General features: G+C 41.0%; 3 protein-coding genes across 4 annotated transcripts; all 3 read left to right on the top strand.

Moving 5' to 3' along the window:
- The first annotated feature begins 690 nt into the window (after positions 1-690).
- Positions 691-9,293, top strand: sars1 (seryl-tRNA synthetase 1). Its single transcript, XM_046397369.1, has 11 exons — positions 691-915; positions 1,963-2,033; positions 2,178-2,258; positions 2,420-2,578; positions 4,302-4,445; positions 4,647-4,802; positions 6,180-6,401; positions 6,647-6,776; positions 7,239-7,396; positions 7,542-7,671; positions 8,287-9,293. The coding sequence occupies exons 1-11, from the start codon at positions 780-782 to the stop codon at positions 8,445-8,447; spliced, it is 1,548 nt and encodes a 515-aa protein (XP_046253325.1). The 5' UTR covers positions 691-779; the 3' UTR covers positions 8,448-9,293.
- A 947-nt stretch (positions 9,294-10,240) lies between these two features.
- LOC124063768 (PTB domain-containing engulfment adapter protein 1-like) lies at positions 10,241-12,881 on the top strand. The gene is made up of 7 exons (XM_046397763.1): positions 10,241-10,328; positions 10,414-10,495; positions 10,618-10,689; positions 11,631-11,729; positions 11,815-11,952; positions 12,115-12,219; positions 12,358-12,881. Exons 2-7 carry the CDS (start codon positions 10,448-10,450, stop codon positions 12,418-12,420), a joined length of 525 nt encoding a protein of 174 aa, XP_046253719.1. The 5' UTR covers positions 10,241-10,328; positions 10,414-10,447; the 3' UTR covers positions 12,421-12,881.
- An 86-nt stretch (positions 12,882-12,967) lies between these two features.
- On the top strand, positions 12,968-17,823 carry tmem106c (transmembrane protein 106C). Of its 2 annotated transcripts, none has more exons than XM_046397760.1 (8): positions 12,968-13,116; positions 13,358-13,601; positions 14,093-14,156; positions 14,306-14,465; positions 15,648-15,788; positions 16,348-16,397; positions 16,537-16,590; positions 17,606-17,823. In XM_046397760.1, the coding sequence occupies exons 2-8, from the start codon at positions 13,385-13,387 to the stop codon at positions 17,784-17,786; spliced, it is 867 nt and encodes a 288-aa protein (XP_046253716.1). In that variant the 5' UTR covers positions 12,968-13,116; positions 13,358-13,384; the 3' UTR covers positions 17,787-17,823. The 2 variants fall into 2 exon arrangements, with proteins under 2 accessions (XP_046253716.1, XP_046253718.1); XM_046397762.1 differs by having other exon boundaries at positions 12,986-13,116; positions 13,326-13,601.
- Positions 17,824-18,926: the final 1,103 nt, after the last annotated feature.

Below are 18,926 nucleotides of genomic sequence, written 5' to 3'. Positions count from 1 at the left end.
CTATACTAAGCTCTATACTCTACTCCACCATGTTTCAGGGGCAAATATCTACTATATTTACTTGACAGCTGCAGTTTCTAGTTACTTTACATATTTTGCATAAGACAGAATATAATCAAGAAATAAATGATAATGTAATATCATAGATTGACAGAAATCTTTATTGATACCCGAGGCAAAATTCACAAGCCACACCTGAAGATAAACTTTATGAAGTATTTCAAGCATCATTTCAACATTATAGTGAATGCATCAACTGTTATAACTGTTATAATATTATTCTGAAATATTCTGCATGAGTATTTTAACTTTTGGTACTTTAAATATATTTAGATGTCCATACATTTATACTTTTACTCAAGTCAAAATTTAAATGCAAGACCTTCATTTGTTTTTCAAAATGTCAGAATTTCGTCAACTCTTCTTTGTTGACGAGAATGCAAGAGGTAATTGGCCGATGCTTTAGGTTGCCAGGTTGGAGGCAAACGTCTAATGTTTAGTATCTATATTGTGCTTTGGGATAAGCTCATCTGTAGGAAATCGATTTTATAGTGTGTTGAATTGCTTTAAGCATGGGGTTGGTTTGAAAATAGTGAACTGTTCATTTATGCATATTTAACAATTAAAATTCACTTGAACAACAGGACCTGGCAACCCGGATTGGAAGAGAAACCGGAGCCCTTCTACGGAAACGTGGTCATAGGTTTGTCCTGTTAGAATTTCTCTGGAGCGGCAGTTGTGAGCTCATTCAGCCTCTCTCTGACAGTCAGCGTGGTACGATGGTGCTCGACTTGGATCTGTTTCGGACCGACAAAGGTGGCGATCCAGAAATCGTCCGCGAGACTCAAAGGAAGAGATTTAAAGATGTAACACTCGTTGACAAACTGGTCGCTGCAGATGCAGAGTGGAGAAAATGTAAGCGCCCTTTCATTTCTGTTGTTTCACTCATACCGGTAGTAGCTAACGTTAGCTACTAATATTGCTAATGTTAGCGTAGCGTCAGTACATTTTCCACTAGAGGGGAGCTCAAGCTCAGCTCCATTAAAAAAATGAGCATTGTAATGTTAGTATGCGAATACATCCAATTGTCACATCCTATTCGGGAATTTTAAAGACATCCCCCATTTTTAGGCCTCAATTTTCTATTCGGTAGCTGAAAATGATTAAAAGAATATAGAGATATACTTTTTAAATCAATTCGCTTGTTGTCTCTGCGCTTTGCTGCAGCAGTAATGTTCATGTGAATGTTTGGTCTGAGTCATTTCAGAAAGTTAATAGTTACAGTGCAGCATTGGTGTTTTCACGTTAGATTCACACCGTATTTACCGGGGGACACTACTTTTAATAGAGTGGGGGGGGAAAAAACTCGTAGCGAACTGCCAGTCTTCGTCAGTAAGTTAGGCATCAATTTATAGGAAGATTTGAATGGAGTTTGGTTTGACATTCCCGCAGAACTCATGCATTGGGGCTAATGTTAGCACAGCTAACAACATACAGCGAATGTAAAATAACCAATATCTTTATCCTCACGTTGTTAACGATAGTTACTTAATATCAAGTTTCCAGTCGATGGGTACGAAGCACCATATAACCACACATTTTCACAGTTTATTGACAAAATGTTGGGTAGCGCTGGTTAGCTTAGCAATGCCGGGTAATAACGTGCAATCTGATGCAATCCCAGCCAGGAACATGACAAGCCAACCTCGCCTTGTGTGCCGCTGCAGAAAGGGCCGTTCTGATCCAGCTTGATAACATGAATGATTTTATCAGAACATTGTTGCTTATATTTAAGGACTGAAGTACTTCGTGCAAAATTTTTAGCATTTCCGTTTACATGGGTGAATGGTCACTGATGGCAACACCTGTCACCAGGTTACTAGTCATAACACTGCAACGCACAGACACATACTCATAAGCACAGTCCCACCACCTCACTCACTGTGGTGTATCCCTCAACAGGCCGCTTCACTGCAGACAACCTCAACAAAGTCAAGAACCTCTGCAGCAAGAGCATTGGGGAGAAAATGAAGGTACAGAAACATGGGGACACTAAATGTCTGATGTAATTCTACGTTAATGCACAATGTAATGTAGAGTGTGAGAGGAGATATAACACTTTCAGTATGTGTCCACCAATCAGACCTCCTTAACACCTGTGTGTGTTGTGAATGCAGAATAAAGAACCAGTTGGGGAGGATGAGTCGGTACCTGAAGAAGCACAGAACCTGGAGACTCTAACAGCAGAGATGCTATCAGTAAGTCTCTTTGTTCAAGTACAGACAAAGAGTCAGATAATGATCTATATGGCAACCTTTTTTTGCATCTTGTTAAATGACTATGTGATGAGACTGATAGAACTTAACATCTTCAAATTCCTTAATATGTTTTCCTTCCTTTTTGCATTTTTCTGTATTAGGCCTTGACAGTAACCCAGATCAAGAAGTTGCGATTGTTGGTGGACGAGGCAGTGGAGAAAACTGACTGTGAGAGGATTAAGCTGGAGGCAGAGCGCTTCGAGTACCTGAGGGAGATCGGCAATCTTCTGCACCCATCTGTACCCATCAGCAATGACGAGGTGAGTGGTTTAATACAAGCAGACCTGGGCAGTGGGAGCTTGTTATGGGTAGTTGTTAGTACAAGAGAAAAACTATACTGCATTTATGGGGAGTACCCAGACTATTCTGGGAGTATTAAATAGACTTAAGCATCTTGGTAAACTCTGCCTGCAGTTGCACTGGACTGCCATAAATAAGACATAATGCCTTGTCATCTAAAGTATTGATGCGCCTAACACTGTGCAAAGGTTAAGCTTATTTTGCAGTGACAAATGCGTACACGTTTGAATGTCGATCTAATTTGTAAAGAAATACTTTTGTGCATTATAAAACTAAAATGTATAAAATGGACAGCATTGGGTCAGGTGTGAGCAAGGAAGCGGAAGTGGCTTCTATGAACGGCTGGTACTGTTTTATATTTATGGTGTGCACCTATAGTTTGGTTACTGAGGGGCTACAACTAAGTATTATTCTCATTAATTAATACACAGTGGCAGGACATTTTGGGATATAGGCTGATCTCTTTGTTTCCAGTATTTATTCTATGGTAAGCTTATTATCTCCTGGCTGTGGCTGGATACCAAACTCTGACTTTTAAGGGTACCAGGTAAATTACATCGGTACTACCAAGTACTGGTCCATGTTATCTGCTGCCATCGCTGCGCTTGTTCATACTGAGTTGAACCCTCCACGTGAGGCAACTTCATCGACGTCATCGTGGGATTTTTATGATGTCTGAAACCTGAGTGCAAAACCAAAAGTACACGAATTGCATACTGTTTTACTGTATATAAATATCACAGTATGCAGGCACTGTGGTAGTGGCAGTAACAACCTAACAGACAGGTAACGATGGTGTTCATTTTTTTGAACAAGGCGGAGTAGATGCTGCGAAGGCATATTGCTTCGCTCTGCTGTTTTTTTTTGTTGGTGATCTATGTGACAGTTACACTATAGACAACAGGGCCGCCTGGTTATGGAGGGCTTTAAAGGTGAGGAGGACTTTGAAGTGGATGCGCTGTGAGACAGGGAGCCAGTGGAGGTTTTGGAGGACTGGGATGATATGGTCTCAGGACCGGGTCCTGGTGAGAAGGCGGGCAGCAGAATTCTGATTGCTCGGTGTGGAGCTTGACATAGGCCGTGGAGTGGCCGGGTCCCAGGGCATGGTGTCCTGAAGTGCGGCCTGGAGGGAGGCTATGTGGAGGGACTGTTCGTGAGCCAGATCAATGCATGATGACAGGAGTTGGGATTTTGATTTGAGGTCAGCAGTGAGTCTACAGATCTAAGTTTAAGCTGACGATCGGGCTCTGCATTCTCTCCGGTGAGCGGCGAACAGGTGGCGTTTGGGGCCATGTTTTTTTCCTTGAGAAAAAAGAATCTTGTATAATTTGTAAATTCCAGTTTCTGAAACTGGAATTACATAAAAATTGAATAGTAGCCAACCCTGCGGCTGACTCTAGATTCATAATTTAGTGTACAAATATGAGTGTCATAGATCGTCTTATGTAACTCTGCAAAAAAAGCAAATCACCAAGTTTCCAAAATGTCACAGCACTCCTTTAACTGTGCTGAATGTAAGATACTGAAAGGTAGTGTAATGTTATAAAATGGGTCCACCCCCAAAAACATACAATTTAATTATCTCAATATATTAACCACAGAAAAGTAGCAAATGGCTACATTATAGAAGCTGGAATCAGACTGTCAACTAATCTGATGTTTCCTCTGGTTTCCTCCTGACAGGATGTAGACAACAAGGTGGAGCGCACATGGGGAGACTGCACCGTCCAAAAGAAGTACTCACATGTTGACCTGGTGGTCATGATCGATGGCTTTGATGGAGAGAAGGGAGCTGTTGTGGCTGGGAGCAGAGGTTACTTTCTCAAGGTGAGTTGAGATATGACCTCTAATACATGCAAGACATAAACAAGTAAATCACTGCAAACAAGCACGATCACACCAACACTTCTTTTCCTTTTTAAAGCTTTGTTTCTCTCCAATGGACAACCGTGACCGCCCTTTTGCTTTCATACCTGCAAATGAAGAAATCAACTCTTTGGTTCTTTTCCTCTCCTCTGTTGTGTTCAGGGGCCGCTGGTATTCCTGGAGCAGGCTTTGATCAATTATGCCTTAAGGATTCTCCACAGCAAGAATTACACTATGCTCTACACACCCTTCTTCATGAGGAAAGAGGTCATGCAGGAAGTCGCCCAGCTCAGCCAGTTTGATGAAGAGCTTTATAAGGTACAGTAGCTTTTGTTGAATTCCTCAGCTTTTTCTGTTGGCTTGCGTTTAACTTTACCAGCTGCTGTTTTGCATCTAACACTAAATGATGAAGAAGAGTATTCGTCCTTCTGAAAGAGTGATTCTGTGAAGTCTGGAAGTTCAACATTTATGAAGAATTATGAAGAACGTTTTTTTTAGAATGAGGTGATCAGGCGTCCATATACTTTTGACCATTTAGTGCCACTTTGAGGCTCAAAAAAAGAAATGCACACTGTAGAGAAAACAGGTAGTGCTTTCCTCATGACCATTGTTGTGAAGGATAACAATTTTAAGCTTCAGAAAGATGCTGATGCTTGTTGTTTGTTTGTTGATGCTTGTTTAATGCTGAACAGTCATGCACATTCTGGACATTTTGGATATTCTGGATTTCCCTCACTTAAAACCAACTTTGAAACTCATCTTCATTCTCCTGATGAAAAGAAGAGTAGTGGACAATATTTCACTGTGTTGAAAATCTATTTATTTAAATTATTTTTGCATACATTTTCCATCTTACAATATATAATAAATATATATTGGTATATATACTATCTCAGGAACACATTTCTGTCCATCATTCAGCAGCATAACTCAGGAACAGAAGAGCAGATTGTGACCATATTTCACATTTTGTCAGACACTGAATAGGTGACACTAGCTGTGCTGATTGTGCAGATCTTCTATGTTGCCAGATCTTGAAGATGTGTGTGAAGTATCCACCTTTAAGAATCTGGAGCTTCTTTGCAGCGTCATCCATATTTGCAGCATTGTACTGTAGTTCAAGCTCACTGATTTTGATGATACTGAACTTCAGGTGATTGTCGTTGCACCATGTGATGTAGCTCACTATATATACTATATGAGTTTAGACAGACATGGAATGCAGCTTGACTGGTGCTTGATACTAATTCTAGTTTGAAGAATATTATGATTATAATGTCATAGTTTTGAAAACAGCTGTTGTAGGATGAAACGTGCAGAGCTGTTAGTTGTTCATTTCATTATACAGCATCTGAAAGTTCCATTTGTTTGGTATCAGAGGAGGTGGGGACAGCCAAGAGAGTGTCCCTGCTACATATGGCGAGTTATATGGACTGAAAAATGGTTTGAGGACAGCAGCAGCCTGTTCCACCTCCACCTGCACCACACCCAGTATGTTGAATGTGTCAGTGTCCCTCAGACGTGTGAACAGAGTGTCTCACTGCTTGTTGGCTTCAGGTTTGACTTGTTGAACTGGACAGGTTTCCATTTGACCTCAAAATAGTACTTAATCACACAGTACATTCTTTCAAGGCCTCCAAAAAAGTTCATCATGGCTGTGGAAACTCTGTAAATGGATGTACGTGTTAACATCAGGTCATCGGTAAGAGCAGTGAAAAGGCAGATGACAGCTCCATCGATGAGAAGTACTTGATCGCCACCTCAGAGCAGCCCATCGCAGCCTTCCTGAGGGATGAGTGGCTCAAACCAGAGGACCTGCCCATCCGCTACGCCGGCATCTCCACCTGTTTCAGACAGGAAGTGGGCTCTCATGGCCGAGACACCCGTGGGATCTTCAGGGTGCACCAGTTTGAGAAGGTTGGCTGTGGGACAAAAGTCTTGCTTCAGATATTTGTTGAATTATCCAAAAAACTATATGCCAGACACACGTTTAAACAGTTAAAAATAATGATTATCATGAACTAGGATACACATTTGACTTTCTCTTCTTGTTTTGCTATTTTTGTAAAAGAAAAAAAACAACAACAAAAAAAGTAATTTAAATGATGTAATAGTGTCATTTTGTAATGGTTGTCTCTCCTTGTCCTCTCCTTCTCCTGTAGATTGAGCAGTTTGTGTATGCCTCCCCACATGACAGCAAGTCGTGGGAGATGTTTGATGAAATGATTGGGACAGCAGAAGAGTTTTACAAGTCACTGGGAATTCCCTATCGCATCGTCAACATTGTTTCAGGTAGGTCCAGCACAACTTTTTCCACCCCATGCTATTGTGGCTGTTGGAAAGTGGCCAATAAACAGAAAGATCTGACTTTTATTTTTATTTTTTTCCAGTCATATAGTCCCATAAGGTTTAAGTCCCAGAACCCACAAAGTGAAGAATTACTCTAGAAATAAATGTCTTAATACAAGTGTTTGTGATTAACAGCTGTGTGATTTGAAATCATCATATTGTTGTTTGTAATTTACTGATGTTTGCCTCTAAGGACCTTTAGAACTTGGCATGGAAAAGGATCAAGTTTCAATTTTTTTTTTTATCTAGTAGCACTCTGCATGGTTATTTTCAATATAATATACCCTTACAAAAATCCTTTTCTGTGGAGGCAGTGATTTACAGAGAGTTCAGACCAGCAAGGAAGGTACTTGCATGAAGGTCAGACAGTATCTGCTAAGGGCTTTCCTCTGTGTGTCATTACAGGTGCCTTAAATCATGCAGCCAGCAAGAAGCTGGATCTGGAGGCTTGGTTTCCTGGCTCTGGTGCTTTCAGAGAACTGGTCTCCTGCTCAAACTGCACCGACTACCAGGCCAGACGCCTGCGCATTCGTTACGGACAGACCAAAAAGATGATGGACAAGGTGCGTGCTCTGATCCGATGCCGCTGTGCATCTCGACAAAGATCTGTCTCATAAGGCCACTCCCTGGTAGCCTGACTTTGAAAGCCGTTTCATCTCTTTGGTAGCTGCACATTCTTAACACACCACCTCTCTGTATGCTCTGTAGGCGGAGTTCGTGCACATGTTGAACGCAACCATGTGCGCCACCACACGTGTGATGTGTGCCATCCTGGAGAATTACCAGACCGAAGAAGGCATCGTTATTCCAGAGAAGCTCAGGGAGTTCATGCCTCCCGGTAAGCTGTGCTTAATGTTTCCACGTCTGGTGTGTGCAGTGATCAGGCAGACCCATTTATCTGATATTTTGTTTTACATACATTGGTATCAGTGTCTATGTCACTTGATTTGTAATAACAAGTTGCAGTACAGAACAGCCAATGTTGGAGTTCAATGAGAAACTGTGTCCAACAGAGGGCACTGTTAAGTTGACGTTTACACTGTTCTAAAATGTCCCGCTCAGTGTTTATCTTGATCACAATTTTTCAAAAGGAAATCACATCAAAATTATGTTATAGCAGATTACAGCTAGCCAATTATTGTATCATTGTTGACTCAAAACTATTTTTATTATGGTGAATTGATTTCAGACGTGTACGTTGTAGTTAAGACTAATTAATGTCTTGACTTAATAGTGACAAGTGATGTAAATCATATGCTGGGAGGCAGAGCGAGACTAGCTTTTTCCTCACCATTTCCTGTCTTTGTGCTAAGCTAAGCTAACAGGCTGCTTTATATTCAGTGTACGGACATGAGCGATATGATATTGTTTAAGCGTTGTCTGTGTTTTGTTTATTTACGCATTTGAAGGCTTGACTGTGTATTTTTTTTCGCTCCACTTGTCTATCCTTCAGGTATGACAGAGATGATTAAGTTTGTCAAGCCCGCTCCCATTGATCAGGAGATGTCTAAGAAAGCAAAGAAACAGCAGGCGGGAGGGAAGAAGAAGAAGCAGGACGGAGGAAACGAGAGCCTGCCCAACGCCATGGAGAACATGGCCGTCAACGACTCATAGACTTTGTGTCGTTTCACCAGCCACACGGACAGAAACTGATGGAATAGAGCCTCTTGTCCAATGATCAGGAGTCACCTTTGATGCATAGTTGTTCCAAAAAGAGAGAACAAATCTCTCAGGGTTAGCACTTAATGTTATATTGAACATGTAGAGAAGGCTGGCTCTGTCCCATCTGTGTCTGTCTTAATGGATGGTGTTATTCATCTCAGCTGTTCTTTCTCTCATTCACTTCAAGCACACTGAAAAAGGGATCACTCTCTCTGTCTCTCTCTGTGCTGTCATCTACAGTCCACTTCAGAATCACCTGACCACCTGTCTGCCTGTCTCTTTTTCACATCCATAGCAACACTGAGCCTAAAACAGATAAGCCTCAGATATTCAGAATCAGCAGCAGCATTTCTGCCTTCCTTGTAATGACAGTGAGTTTCTTTGACTGGTGTGTGGTGCAGATAAACCAGTGCTCCTATACAAATACATGTTTCCAGCTTTTTGGGATGTGTCATTATGATTGAAAAGTGTATGTTCTCATATAACCGATCAGTAACTGTGGTTAATTCTTCATTCAGTGGCTCGTTGTTGAGACCAAAACTTGCACCTGTCCTATAAAATGTGGTCGATTACTTCATGTTAAAATGGTTTTAAAGTTGATCTAATTGTCTGTTTTAGGCTTCATGCTGCCTCATCTTCGACTTTGTTGGCTGATGTCATTGTTGACCATGATGCTGCTCATTGAGACACTGACATTATCCGTATGCGCTTGCTAATACAAAGATATATATATATATGATTGAGCATTGATGAAGTGACACTCACTGTCAACAAATATTAAATACAGTTGATATGGAACTTCTTTGATTTTGTGTATTTTTTGGGTTTGTTCACTGAGTACATGCCTTCACAGTGCCTTACAACTGTGCTCTACGTGTAAAGTCACAGTGTATTAGTTGAAATCTGTACCCATGAAAAAATGCTAAAATCAACAATGTTTTCATTTAAATTTGCATCACTCTGAACCTGTAAGAATTTGCCTCTCAAAGCATCTGGCTAGACATAACAGATTAACGTGATGAGATGATCAAAATAGACGATCATCTTGGCTAAATATGATCTCCAGTCACAGAATCAGAAATCAAGATATATATTTAAATGAATGCAGTCCTAAACTTTCTAATTTAGAAAATTGTTCTGAATGCTGTCTACAAAGTAATTGCAGCATCACCTAATATGGTGTTTGTAACAACCGAGTAAGAGGAAAAAGGCTAAAATGACTGTTTCCAGTCACAGTGGGAGCTCACCAGAAATCATGTGATCTCTTAAATTCATGCAACCTGAGCCCACGTAGAAATTTGTTCAGTTTTTCTTTACAATTAAAGTTTTCAGAGTGAATTTCTGCATTCTGAATGTAACTTTTCTACATTTTCAAATTATCGTTTGACATTTTAGCGTTTTAGCTTTGTTAATTTGTTTTATAAGGTTAGTTTGTGGCCCAGTTACTCTTAGTAGTGTTGTTAAAATAATCCTATTAATTAATAATAATCTCAATGTTTTTATTTGGACTTGAAGTTGAATTATGACTAAACATAACCTCCACAAAGCTGTCGCATAACACATTGAAATTCAGCTTGAGAATTCTTGAATGTCCTATTTCATTTAGGAAGTGAATTAATTGCTATCTTTTGTCAATTTCACATCATTGTGCTGAAGCTGTCTTCGATGATCATCAAATGTTTCGAGAAAATTTCCTTGCACTGTTTCTTTATCAGATGGAGGGCAATAAGGATGAGGAGACAGTTACTCATTAACTCCAGCAGACTTTACTCCCTCCCGTTTGTAATAGAGCCACCAGCTGATTAACTCTGGTTAAAGCTTATTTACAAAAAGGTAAGGTGAATTTGCTGTATTTCTTTAAAGAAGATGTGGTGATTCAAACGTTTGCATATCGTTAAGTGTTTCATCTTGATGTCAGCCTGCAGGTATAGTCTGGTACCCGACGTGTTAAAATGAGCGACACTTCAGGAGACGATAATGAGATATCCTTTCCAGTAAAGGTAATAACTGATTTGATACATGGCTGTATTTTACTGTGGGTCACAATCTTTACATAAGTCGGCCCTGTTTAATCCACGATTTTCCACTTTGCTTAGCGTGTCATTCTTTGTCAAACCTATAGTTTCTTGGCCGAGTTGAGGTGGTCCGGCCTGACGGACTACAGGTCCTGGAGGAAGCAGCTCAAAGTCTAAAGGTCAGTTCTCATATATCGTTTTAGATGCTTTGCTCTTACAGGAAAATAGTTTTTGCTTGGATATGATCATTTTATGTTAATGTTCATGCAACTCATCCAGCCTGGCAGCCAAAGCCAAGTAAAGTATGATGTGTATTATTTAGTTTTGTTTGGAGGTTTTTCCACTCACCTGTATTGCTATTTATCCATCTTGATCTTGATTGTTTTAGTGTGAGTTGCAGAGTTTAGGAGATATTGGCCGTGGAATACAATGGAACTAGATGGCACATAACTTAAGGTCCTCAAAACGCAAAAAAATGCATTTGGAAAAACTCAACAGCGTTGTCTCTTTTCCAGAATTATGACCCAGTTATTCAAAATAATCCACAGACCTTTTTGTGAACAGTTTCATGTAATATCAGAACTATTTTCTTTCCACCGTATTGCACCGTATCACCTTGCAGAGGGCAGCGCCTATCTTCTTATTGACAAGAGGCCCATGCTTATGACAAGGAGGGGTGTGAGCAATAACTTGATTACCACAAGTGAAGTGCCATCTAGTTCCATTTTATTCCAGAGAAGGCAGACCACTTCTACAGCAGATATCTCCAGAAATAACAGCTCACACCAAAACAATCTGGACTGATATCTAGCACTACAGATAAGAGGAAGGTATATAGGATGTATTGTAATGTGAAAGAAAGCACAGGGATGTAAGAAATAGCAAGATTCTGTAATATTAATAATCAAAGTAGATATGAGTAATGGTAAATGAATGCTGTTCTGATATGTGTGTGTGTGTGTGTGTGTGTGCACACATACATCATGCCGCCCGTGCATAAATCACTGCCCCACTTGGGAGGACATAACACTGTCCACTCTTGGAGCGCTAAATGAACTTATTAAGTGCACAGTAGTCAGTTAACAAACATGACATGCCATCTATCCCCTCTCACCTGTAGACACCAGACAAATACTCCCCGGAAAAGGCAGCGAAGAAGAGCAAGATCCATCTCTTCCTGTCACTGAGTGGGGTGGACATTTTGGAAAATAAAACCAAGGTGTGTAACAAAAGTGCACCAGGTCATCATCCCGCTCCCATAACGCATCCACTTTAACTACACCTCTTGTCTTTCCTGTCCTCAGTTTTTGTTGTACGCGTGCCCTCTCTCCACTATCTCCTTCTGCGCGGTGTTGCCATCTTCACCCAAAGTCTTTGGCTTTGTGGCCAAGCACCCTGCAGCAGACATGAACCACTGTTATCTGTTCCAAAGCCAGAAGTTTGTGAGTATTCCCAGTGCGGTTTAACGGTTGCGATCCCCTCAGGAACAATCTGAGCAGGATAATCACTAATATTGTTAATATCATAAAACAATGTATTTTACAAAGCAGATGAGGATATCCAGGTTTTAAAGGGTTTTTTTTTTTTAAAATAACACTTTCCAGTCCCACGTGCTGGTCTCACTCATTGGGGATGCTTTCCGAGCTTCAAAAAAGGAAGAGAGTGTAAGGGGAGGACGAGACCTGATAGTGGAGGCACTTAGACATAAGGTTAGTTCTACTTTGCATTATTATCAGGGTTGGCATCTGGCATCTTGTTCTGTTTCACATATCATATTGCAGAATTTATTGGAAGTTTAGAAATGCATTTTTAAACAGTCTGCTTTATCTATCTATTTTCTTTCTCAGAATAAAATGCTGCAGAGAGAGAATGCTGAGATGAAGAGGAGACTTGCAGCACAGATTAACTGACCAATGATACTTTTGCATGCTGTTAAGCTAACAAAAACTAAATTTCACAACAACTCAGAATAATATATGTGATCATGACGTTGTATTATTACCCTTTTTCCGAAGTATAGTGAACTACCCATATTTAATGTTGAAGCTCTGCATCCACAACAGTAGGGGGCAGCAGTAATCTTCACATCTGTCAATCTCATGCCATCCAAGAACTGGGTGTTGCGTTAAAATGCTGTCTTCAGTGTTGGGGATGTTGAGGGCAATTGTTGTACTTTCATGAAGAGTTAAACAGTCTTAAAAAACCACACAGGAAGACATTTGTTATGGCGGACAAATTGGTGTTTGAGTTGCCCAACTTTCAAAAGCCGACTCGTAAGAACTGGAAATGTGGTTAATTTCAGCGACTAATGGTAGAATATCTTTGTGCGATTAAGCAACAGTTGGATAATAAATAGAACGTGCATACCTTTCTTACTGTGTTTTGTTCTTATCAATTAATAATAATAATACCGTACCTGAAGCAACACAAACCACTTGAATACACAAATGACTGGATTGTTGGATATTGGGATTATCGAATGTACGCATGACACGCGAACCCCCCACAACATGGACGTAAACTTTGATGTGACACAACAAGGCAGGGAGTATGAGCTGGTGTAAATGCGACTTTTGGATGGCAGGGATGACTTATTCTGTCTAAAGGTAAGTGAAGTGTGTTTACACAAGCTAACTAACGGTACAGAGGGCTACATTCGCCGGTAGCTAACAGTTGTGGAACATCTTTGTTAGCAAACTCGCTAGCTTAGGGATGTCACCCTGAACAGTGTTGCTCTACGTTACCGCGATAGATTTTGCTCCGTCAGCTGCTTTTAATAGAGATAACCACAGTTTATCACTCGTATACACCACAGCTGAAATCCCGCTCCTTTCCATCCACCTGTAGACGGACTACACGACGAGTTGATCCGCCATGGGGACGCAGTGGTCCCGTGGCGGCGGCAGCAGCCTGTCACTCATCCCGGAGAGACATGGCTCTGGGCGGCAGGGAGAGGACAGAGATTCTGATAATGAGTCACTGGATGGGCTCGGCAGACGGGAGGACATAGCCCAGTTCCCATACGTGGAGTTCACCGGCAGGGACAGCATTACGTGTCCAACATGCCAAGGCACTGGACGGATACCCTCAGGTGAGTAGGAGCAGTCGATAATCAATGAGCGCGTCGAGCTTTTGCGTTGAAACTAATATCACAATCAACAGACATGTGAACAGACAACAGACACACTTTAACTCTCCGAAGAGGGACTTTAGCTTGGATAGGAAGCTAGGGTAAGTCAGTGCAGTTAAAGCATATGAAAATGTACATTCTTTAAATTTATTCTTGGAAGCGTTTAACATGTTTGTGGAGTTTGTGTGGAGATGCCACGCAGTAACAAATGCGACACAGGTCTCCATGTTTCTGTTCATGGTACCCGGACTGGTCTTTCACTCAAACTGGTATTTTTTTTAAGCAATGTAACGATGAAACAGACACCAGAAAACAAACAAACAATAAATCATTGCGTTGCATGTACTTTATGTACTTTAATCCAAGCAAGAGGTTTTGCCATGTGTCCTGAATACATTTGAAGGGAAACACTAATCGGTGTGTTACATGGCGTGTTTTCTGTTGCCTGACAGATCAAGTGAATGAACTGGTTGCACTGATCCCATACAGCGACCAGAGGCTGCAGCCCCAAAGAACGTGAGTAACCGTAACAGCAGACTGACTGAGTGAAGGGCACTTGGCGTTCTTGGTGCTGGTACTTGTGTTTACATGTCGTTCTAGCCAGGTGTGTACAAACTCTGGTCTGTCAGGGCTGTAGAGAGAACCTGCATGTTCCTGTGTTGCAGGAAGCTCTATGTGGTCCTGTCAGTTGTCGTGTGTCTCCTGGCTTCTTCGCTCGCGGCCTTCTTCCTCTTCCCTCGCTCTGTGGTTGTGGTGGATGATGGGATACACTCTGTGAGGGTGCGTTTCGACCACTCCAACATGAGGGTCTTAATGAACATGACGGTAGGTTTCACTTCATAATTGCACCATGAATTCTAATCATTCTAATACTAATCTGCATGAAGGTAGGATTTATTGCAGGACGGTTGTACTTCAGTTTTAGCAAGGTGTACCTAATGAGCTGACTTGATATGCAAACTGAGTATGTACTCTATATACACTATATTGCCAAAAGTATTCACTCACCTATCCAAATAATTGAATCCATGGCTACAGGTGTATAAAATCAAGCACCTAGGCATGCAGACATTTCTACAAACATTTGTGAAAGAATGGGCAGCTCTCAGGAGCTCAGTGAATTCCAGCGTGGTACTGTGATAGGATAGGATGGTAAGCCACGTAAAATGACTGAGCCGGGTCAACTGATGCTGAGGCACATAGTTCTCAGAGGTCACCAACTTTCTGCAGAGTCAATCACTACAGAACCTCCAAACTTCATTTGGCCTTCAGATTAGCTCAAGAACAGTGCGTAGAGAGCTTCATGAAATGGGTTTCCATGGCCGAGCAGCAGCATCCAAGTCATACATCACCAAGTGCAATGCAAAGTGTTGGCTGCAGTGGTGTAAAGCATTCCACCCCTGGGCTCTAGAGCAGTGGAGATGCTTTCTCTGGAGTGACGAATCACGCTTCTTTCAATTTCAAGTCAGTTTATTTATATAGCGCCAAATCACAGCTATATACACACTCCTGACCCTTTCCAATTAGGGCAGGCTTAGACCAGACTCTTTAATTTAGTCCTTTTTTGTTTTATGTGTCTAATGTAGACCTGATGTCATTAGTTTAATAATTGATTATTCAAAGTGAACCGAATAGATTGTGACTTTTCAAGCTAAGATGCCAAACCTGCAAAGCAAAGGCTTCAGACTGTGAAGTAGTTGTTTGTGAGATACACAACAAATCTCAAGGTCTGAACCAGACTCTAAGAAGAAAATCTCACTCGAGTGGCTCTCTTTGTGCGCGAATCTCCTCAGCAGCCTCAGTTATTGTGTGTTAGCCTCATTTTAAGCTGTAATCCAATCCAGTGCACAGGAAGACCTTTTCCTTTGTGAAGATTCTTGTTTGTTCAAGTTGTTGTCACTTCCTGTGTGTGTAGACGTGTGTTCAGTCACAAATTTTATTCGAGTTGATGTACTTTTCCAAAAACAGGTTGTGTAATAGTTACTGTCTTTGTATTTCACTTCTCAGAGCACTCTGAACCTCACCAACCCAAACTTCTTCTCGGTGCTGGTGCAGAGCGTGAGCTGCCAGGTCCTCTACATGAAGACGGTGATCGGGACTCAGCAGCTGGACTATTCCACCAACATCCTGCCGCTCAGTCAGAGTCAGGTGAAACAGAAAGCACACATTTAAAATAAAAATTTCAAACTTTCCCTTATTTCAGAGGGGTTTTTTTTCATATGTTTTACAGGAAGACATTTGTGTTATTTCTTATTAAATACTATGATTGCAACATTACATAAACATCATCACTAGCTGGGCCAGTCACTGTAAAGCTTCCTGGTATAGAGTGCAGTATGCAAACAAACGTGTTATCACTGGAAAGCCTGCTGCTGCAGGATGTGGTCTGTACTGTACAAACTTTGAAGAGTTACACAGTTGAAGATGTTCTTGCAAGAACAACGCTGAGCACCGTCGCTGGCAGGAACGTGCAATACCTCTGTGCCTTGCAGCGCAGTAAGGCGCAGACGTATTGCACGTTCCCATGGAAACGCGGTGAAAAGTCTTGATCTGAGAGTTATCTTCTCGGGCTAACCCTTGTATACGCTGCCTGAAGCCACTGCTGATGGAATATGTACACATTTGCATTTAAGTTTCTTCCTCATCAGCTGTAGATAACAGCACACCGAGCTTTGTTGTTGTTGTGTGACGTATCAATCTTCTGCAGGTCAACTACACGGTCAGCGTGGAGATTGGTAGCAGTGCACCCTACGTCTAGTAAGTGTTTAAACATTTCCAGTCGGATGATCAAACTAAATGGAATGATGTTTATGCAGGATGTTGACTGTCTGCTGAAGGGTTACTATACAACCAGTTTATCATACTGAACATTGTGTGTGTGTTTTGTCTTTGTCAGTGCCTTCTGTACCATGCCCAGCATTAAGGTCCACAACATTGTTGTATATATGCAGTAAGTTTCTCTTTACCTCTTTACCTACGTGTTTAACTTTCTTCATTTTGTTCTTTTTCTCTTGTTACATCTGTTATCTTTGGACTTGATCATTACAGTATTTAAATCCTTAAAATAATGTACATAAAGTATCAAATGTAAAGAACTTGCTGTCCCAGTATATTCATATTACAGGACTAGTAACACTGACAGCCTTTTATGAGTGAGCAGCACCTCTACTTAACTGTGTTAGTTTAAGTTCCAAAGAAAATTTGGCCCCATGAAGACATTTCTGTTCTTAAAACCTCAGTGCAGCAGGAATACTTGAACGTGTTTTCATTTAAATCAGATAATGTAATAAATGTTATGGAAAACATGTTAGCAGCACAAGAATGGTGGGAGGGGGAAAAAAATTGCCTTTTTGTGAGTTGATTTTCATCGAATACAGTTGGAAATATTCCTTCTTCACATAAAAAATACAATTTGAAGGACTCATTTTGCATCAGTAACAGTTCACTTTTTAACGTCACATTTTAGAAGCTTTCATGTTTTGTATAAAAGTATTTGCCTACTCTGAAAAGTAGCTTAAACTTATAAGATATTAGTCATAGAGTAGGAAGTGCTACAGTTCATTAGTGGAGAAGTATCCAATAAAAATACTTCAGTGTACTTCAAAATACTAGTATTTATATTTGAAATATGTATTTGAGTACAGTATCTTTACTTTTTAGCGCTACATCATGATAACATTTTAATTCAGTTGTGTCGCCTGGGGTCACACTAAGAGACAGTATTACCAAACACAGTATGCCACTTCCTGAAGGTGATTTCTTCACTTCCTGTTTTTAAACCAACTCATTCTTGCACTCTCTTTCTAGAAATGACTGCTTTCTCTGTAGATCCTGCTTTCTTTCTTTTTTTTTTTTGGATATTGTCTGTGCTCACCTCATACATTTCTTTCATCATATCTGTTTTATTATGGCCGTCAGCATCGTGTGCAGCAGCTTAGTTTCTTTATCATCCTGCCTGTTTTCAGAACCTCGGTGAAAACCTCATACATGGTGCGAACCTCCCAGAACAGCCTGGAGGCCTATCGCTACATAGACTGTGGTTCCAACAGCACATACCACCGGACAGCCATGCAGCAGCAGCAGCAGCAGCACGTCTCCTCTGCCCACTCACCAGCAGCCACATCACTCAGCTCCCCTCTGCTGTGAGTGGGAAGAGATTGGGGGGGGGGGGGAAGGAGGGGGGGGGGAGGAGGAGGAGGTGGGAGAAGTTGGCACACACTCCAGGATGAACTTTGCTCTCCTTTGCAGACAAAACCACCAGCAGCAAAATACCCAAATGATACTTCATTTTAAGCTCTCGCAGAATAGATAACAATGAGTAGCTAGTTTCTGTTTTTAACAGAAATCGCACAGCTCAGAGGAATCAGGTGAGTTGTTTGGTGTTTGGTGGTGGTGGTGATGGTTGCTGTCGTTATGCCTAGTGAAGTGCCTGTCGTTTTTTTTTTTTTTTTTTTTTTTTTTTTTTTTTTTTTTGCATTAGTGGAGCTAAACTCACCAAGTCTACAAGTTTAAAATTGAGCGAGCCATTTCAAGCGAGCGCTCCGTGGCTCTGTGTCGAGAGCAGGACGAATGTCAGCGGAGGCTCTTTTCTTAAAGGGGAACGACTGACATTCCCAGTGCCACCGTGGGCATTTTTGCCATAGTTTTAACTAACACTGCAGAGCTCTGTCTGTGCCTGCTGCGTCAGGACGACATTCTTCAGCCTCAGTCACTTTTGGTGTCGTGTTGACTGACGGCCTCTCGGCAGACAAGAAGCTGTCCTGCTGTTTTTCTTTTGGATTTAATGCCACCACAGGAAGGGAGCGTTAAATGTTTTTGCACCTCGAAACTGGGACATATTGTCAAACATTATCGCTGTGTTATTTAACTGTTTCTGGAGTTGAATTTCCATATTTAACATTTCACAGATGATTTTTAATGAATTGATAAGTTATTTTTTGATGCATCTCATCACAAACAAGTCGAAGCACACTGATTTTTAGATTCAGGGTATAGGTCCTTAGTGTAGAGAGGAATGTTGTTCTCAGACTTGATTTTCTTGAATGTATCAGCTCATGCGTTGATGTGACCTAATCACTGATCTCATAACCAAGTTCTTTATCATCATCTCTGTGGCTTATCAACCTTCAAACAGAGCATCTGGGATCCCTAATGTTGTTATCACATGCTACACTATCTGCTCAGTGTTGATCTGTAATTTGACTTTTTTACAAGTTACATTTTGTGTACATTTATGACGGAACGATTTTACCAAATTTTTTTTTTAAATACAGTATATACTGTCAT

This window comes from Scatophagus argus, chromosome 8, assembly GCF_020382885.2.
Source record: "Scatophagus argus isolate fScaArg1 chromosome 8, fScaArg1.pri, whole genome shotgun sequence".
In the NCBI taxonomy this organism is placed as follows: domain Eukaryota; kingdom Metazoa; phylum Chordata; class Actinopteri; family Scatophagidae; genus Scatophagus; species Scatophagus argus.
Note: the sequence above shows the minus strand (reverse complement) of the source record. Positions and strands in the feature narration are given on the sequence as shown.

Bases quoted from the DNA above. Each gene is read 5' to 3' on its own strand.
- sars1 (XM_046397369.1), top strand. From the start codon at position 780: ATGGTGCTCGACTTGGATCTGTTTCGGACCGACAAAGGTGGCGATCCA. The intron at 6,777-7,238 runs GTAGGTCCAGCA...GTGTCATTACAG, and splicing joins CATCGTCAACATTGTTTCAG to GTGCCTTAAATCATGCAGCC. The intron at 7,672-8,286 runs GTAAGCTGTGCT...TCTATCCTTCAG, and splicing joins CAGGGAGTTCATGCCTCCCG to GTATGACAGAGATGATTAAG.
- LOC124063768 (XM_046397763.1), top strand. From the start codon at position 10,448: ATGAGCGACACTTCAGGAGACGATAATGAGATATCCTTTCCAGTAAAG. The intron at 10,496-10,617 runs GTAATAACTGAT...TCAAACCTATAG, and splicing joins AGATATCCTTTCCAGTAAAG to TTTCTTGGCCGAGTTGAGGT. The intron at 10,690-11,630 runs GTCAGTTCTCAT...TCTCACCTGTAG, and splicing joins AAGCAGCTCAAAGTCTAAAG to ACACCAGACAAATACTCCCC.
- tmem106c (XM_046397760.1), top strand. From the start codon at position 13,385: ATGGGGACGCAGTGGTCCCGTGGCGGCGGCAGCAGCCTGTCACTCATC. The intron at 16,398-16,536 runs GTAAGTGTTTAA...TGTCTTTGTCAG, and splicing joins AGCAGTGCACCCTACGTCTA to TGCCTTCTGTACCATGCCCA. The intron at 16,591-17,605 runs GTAAGTTTCTCT...GCCTGTTTTCAG, and splicing joins AACATTGTTGTATATATGCA to AACCTCGGTGAAAACCTCAT.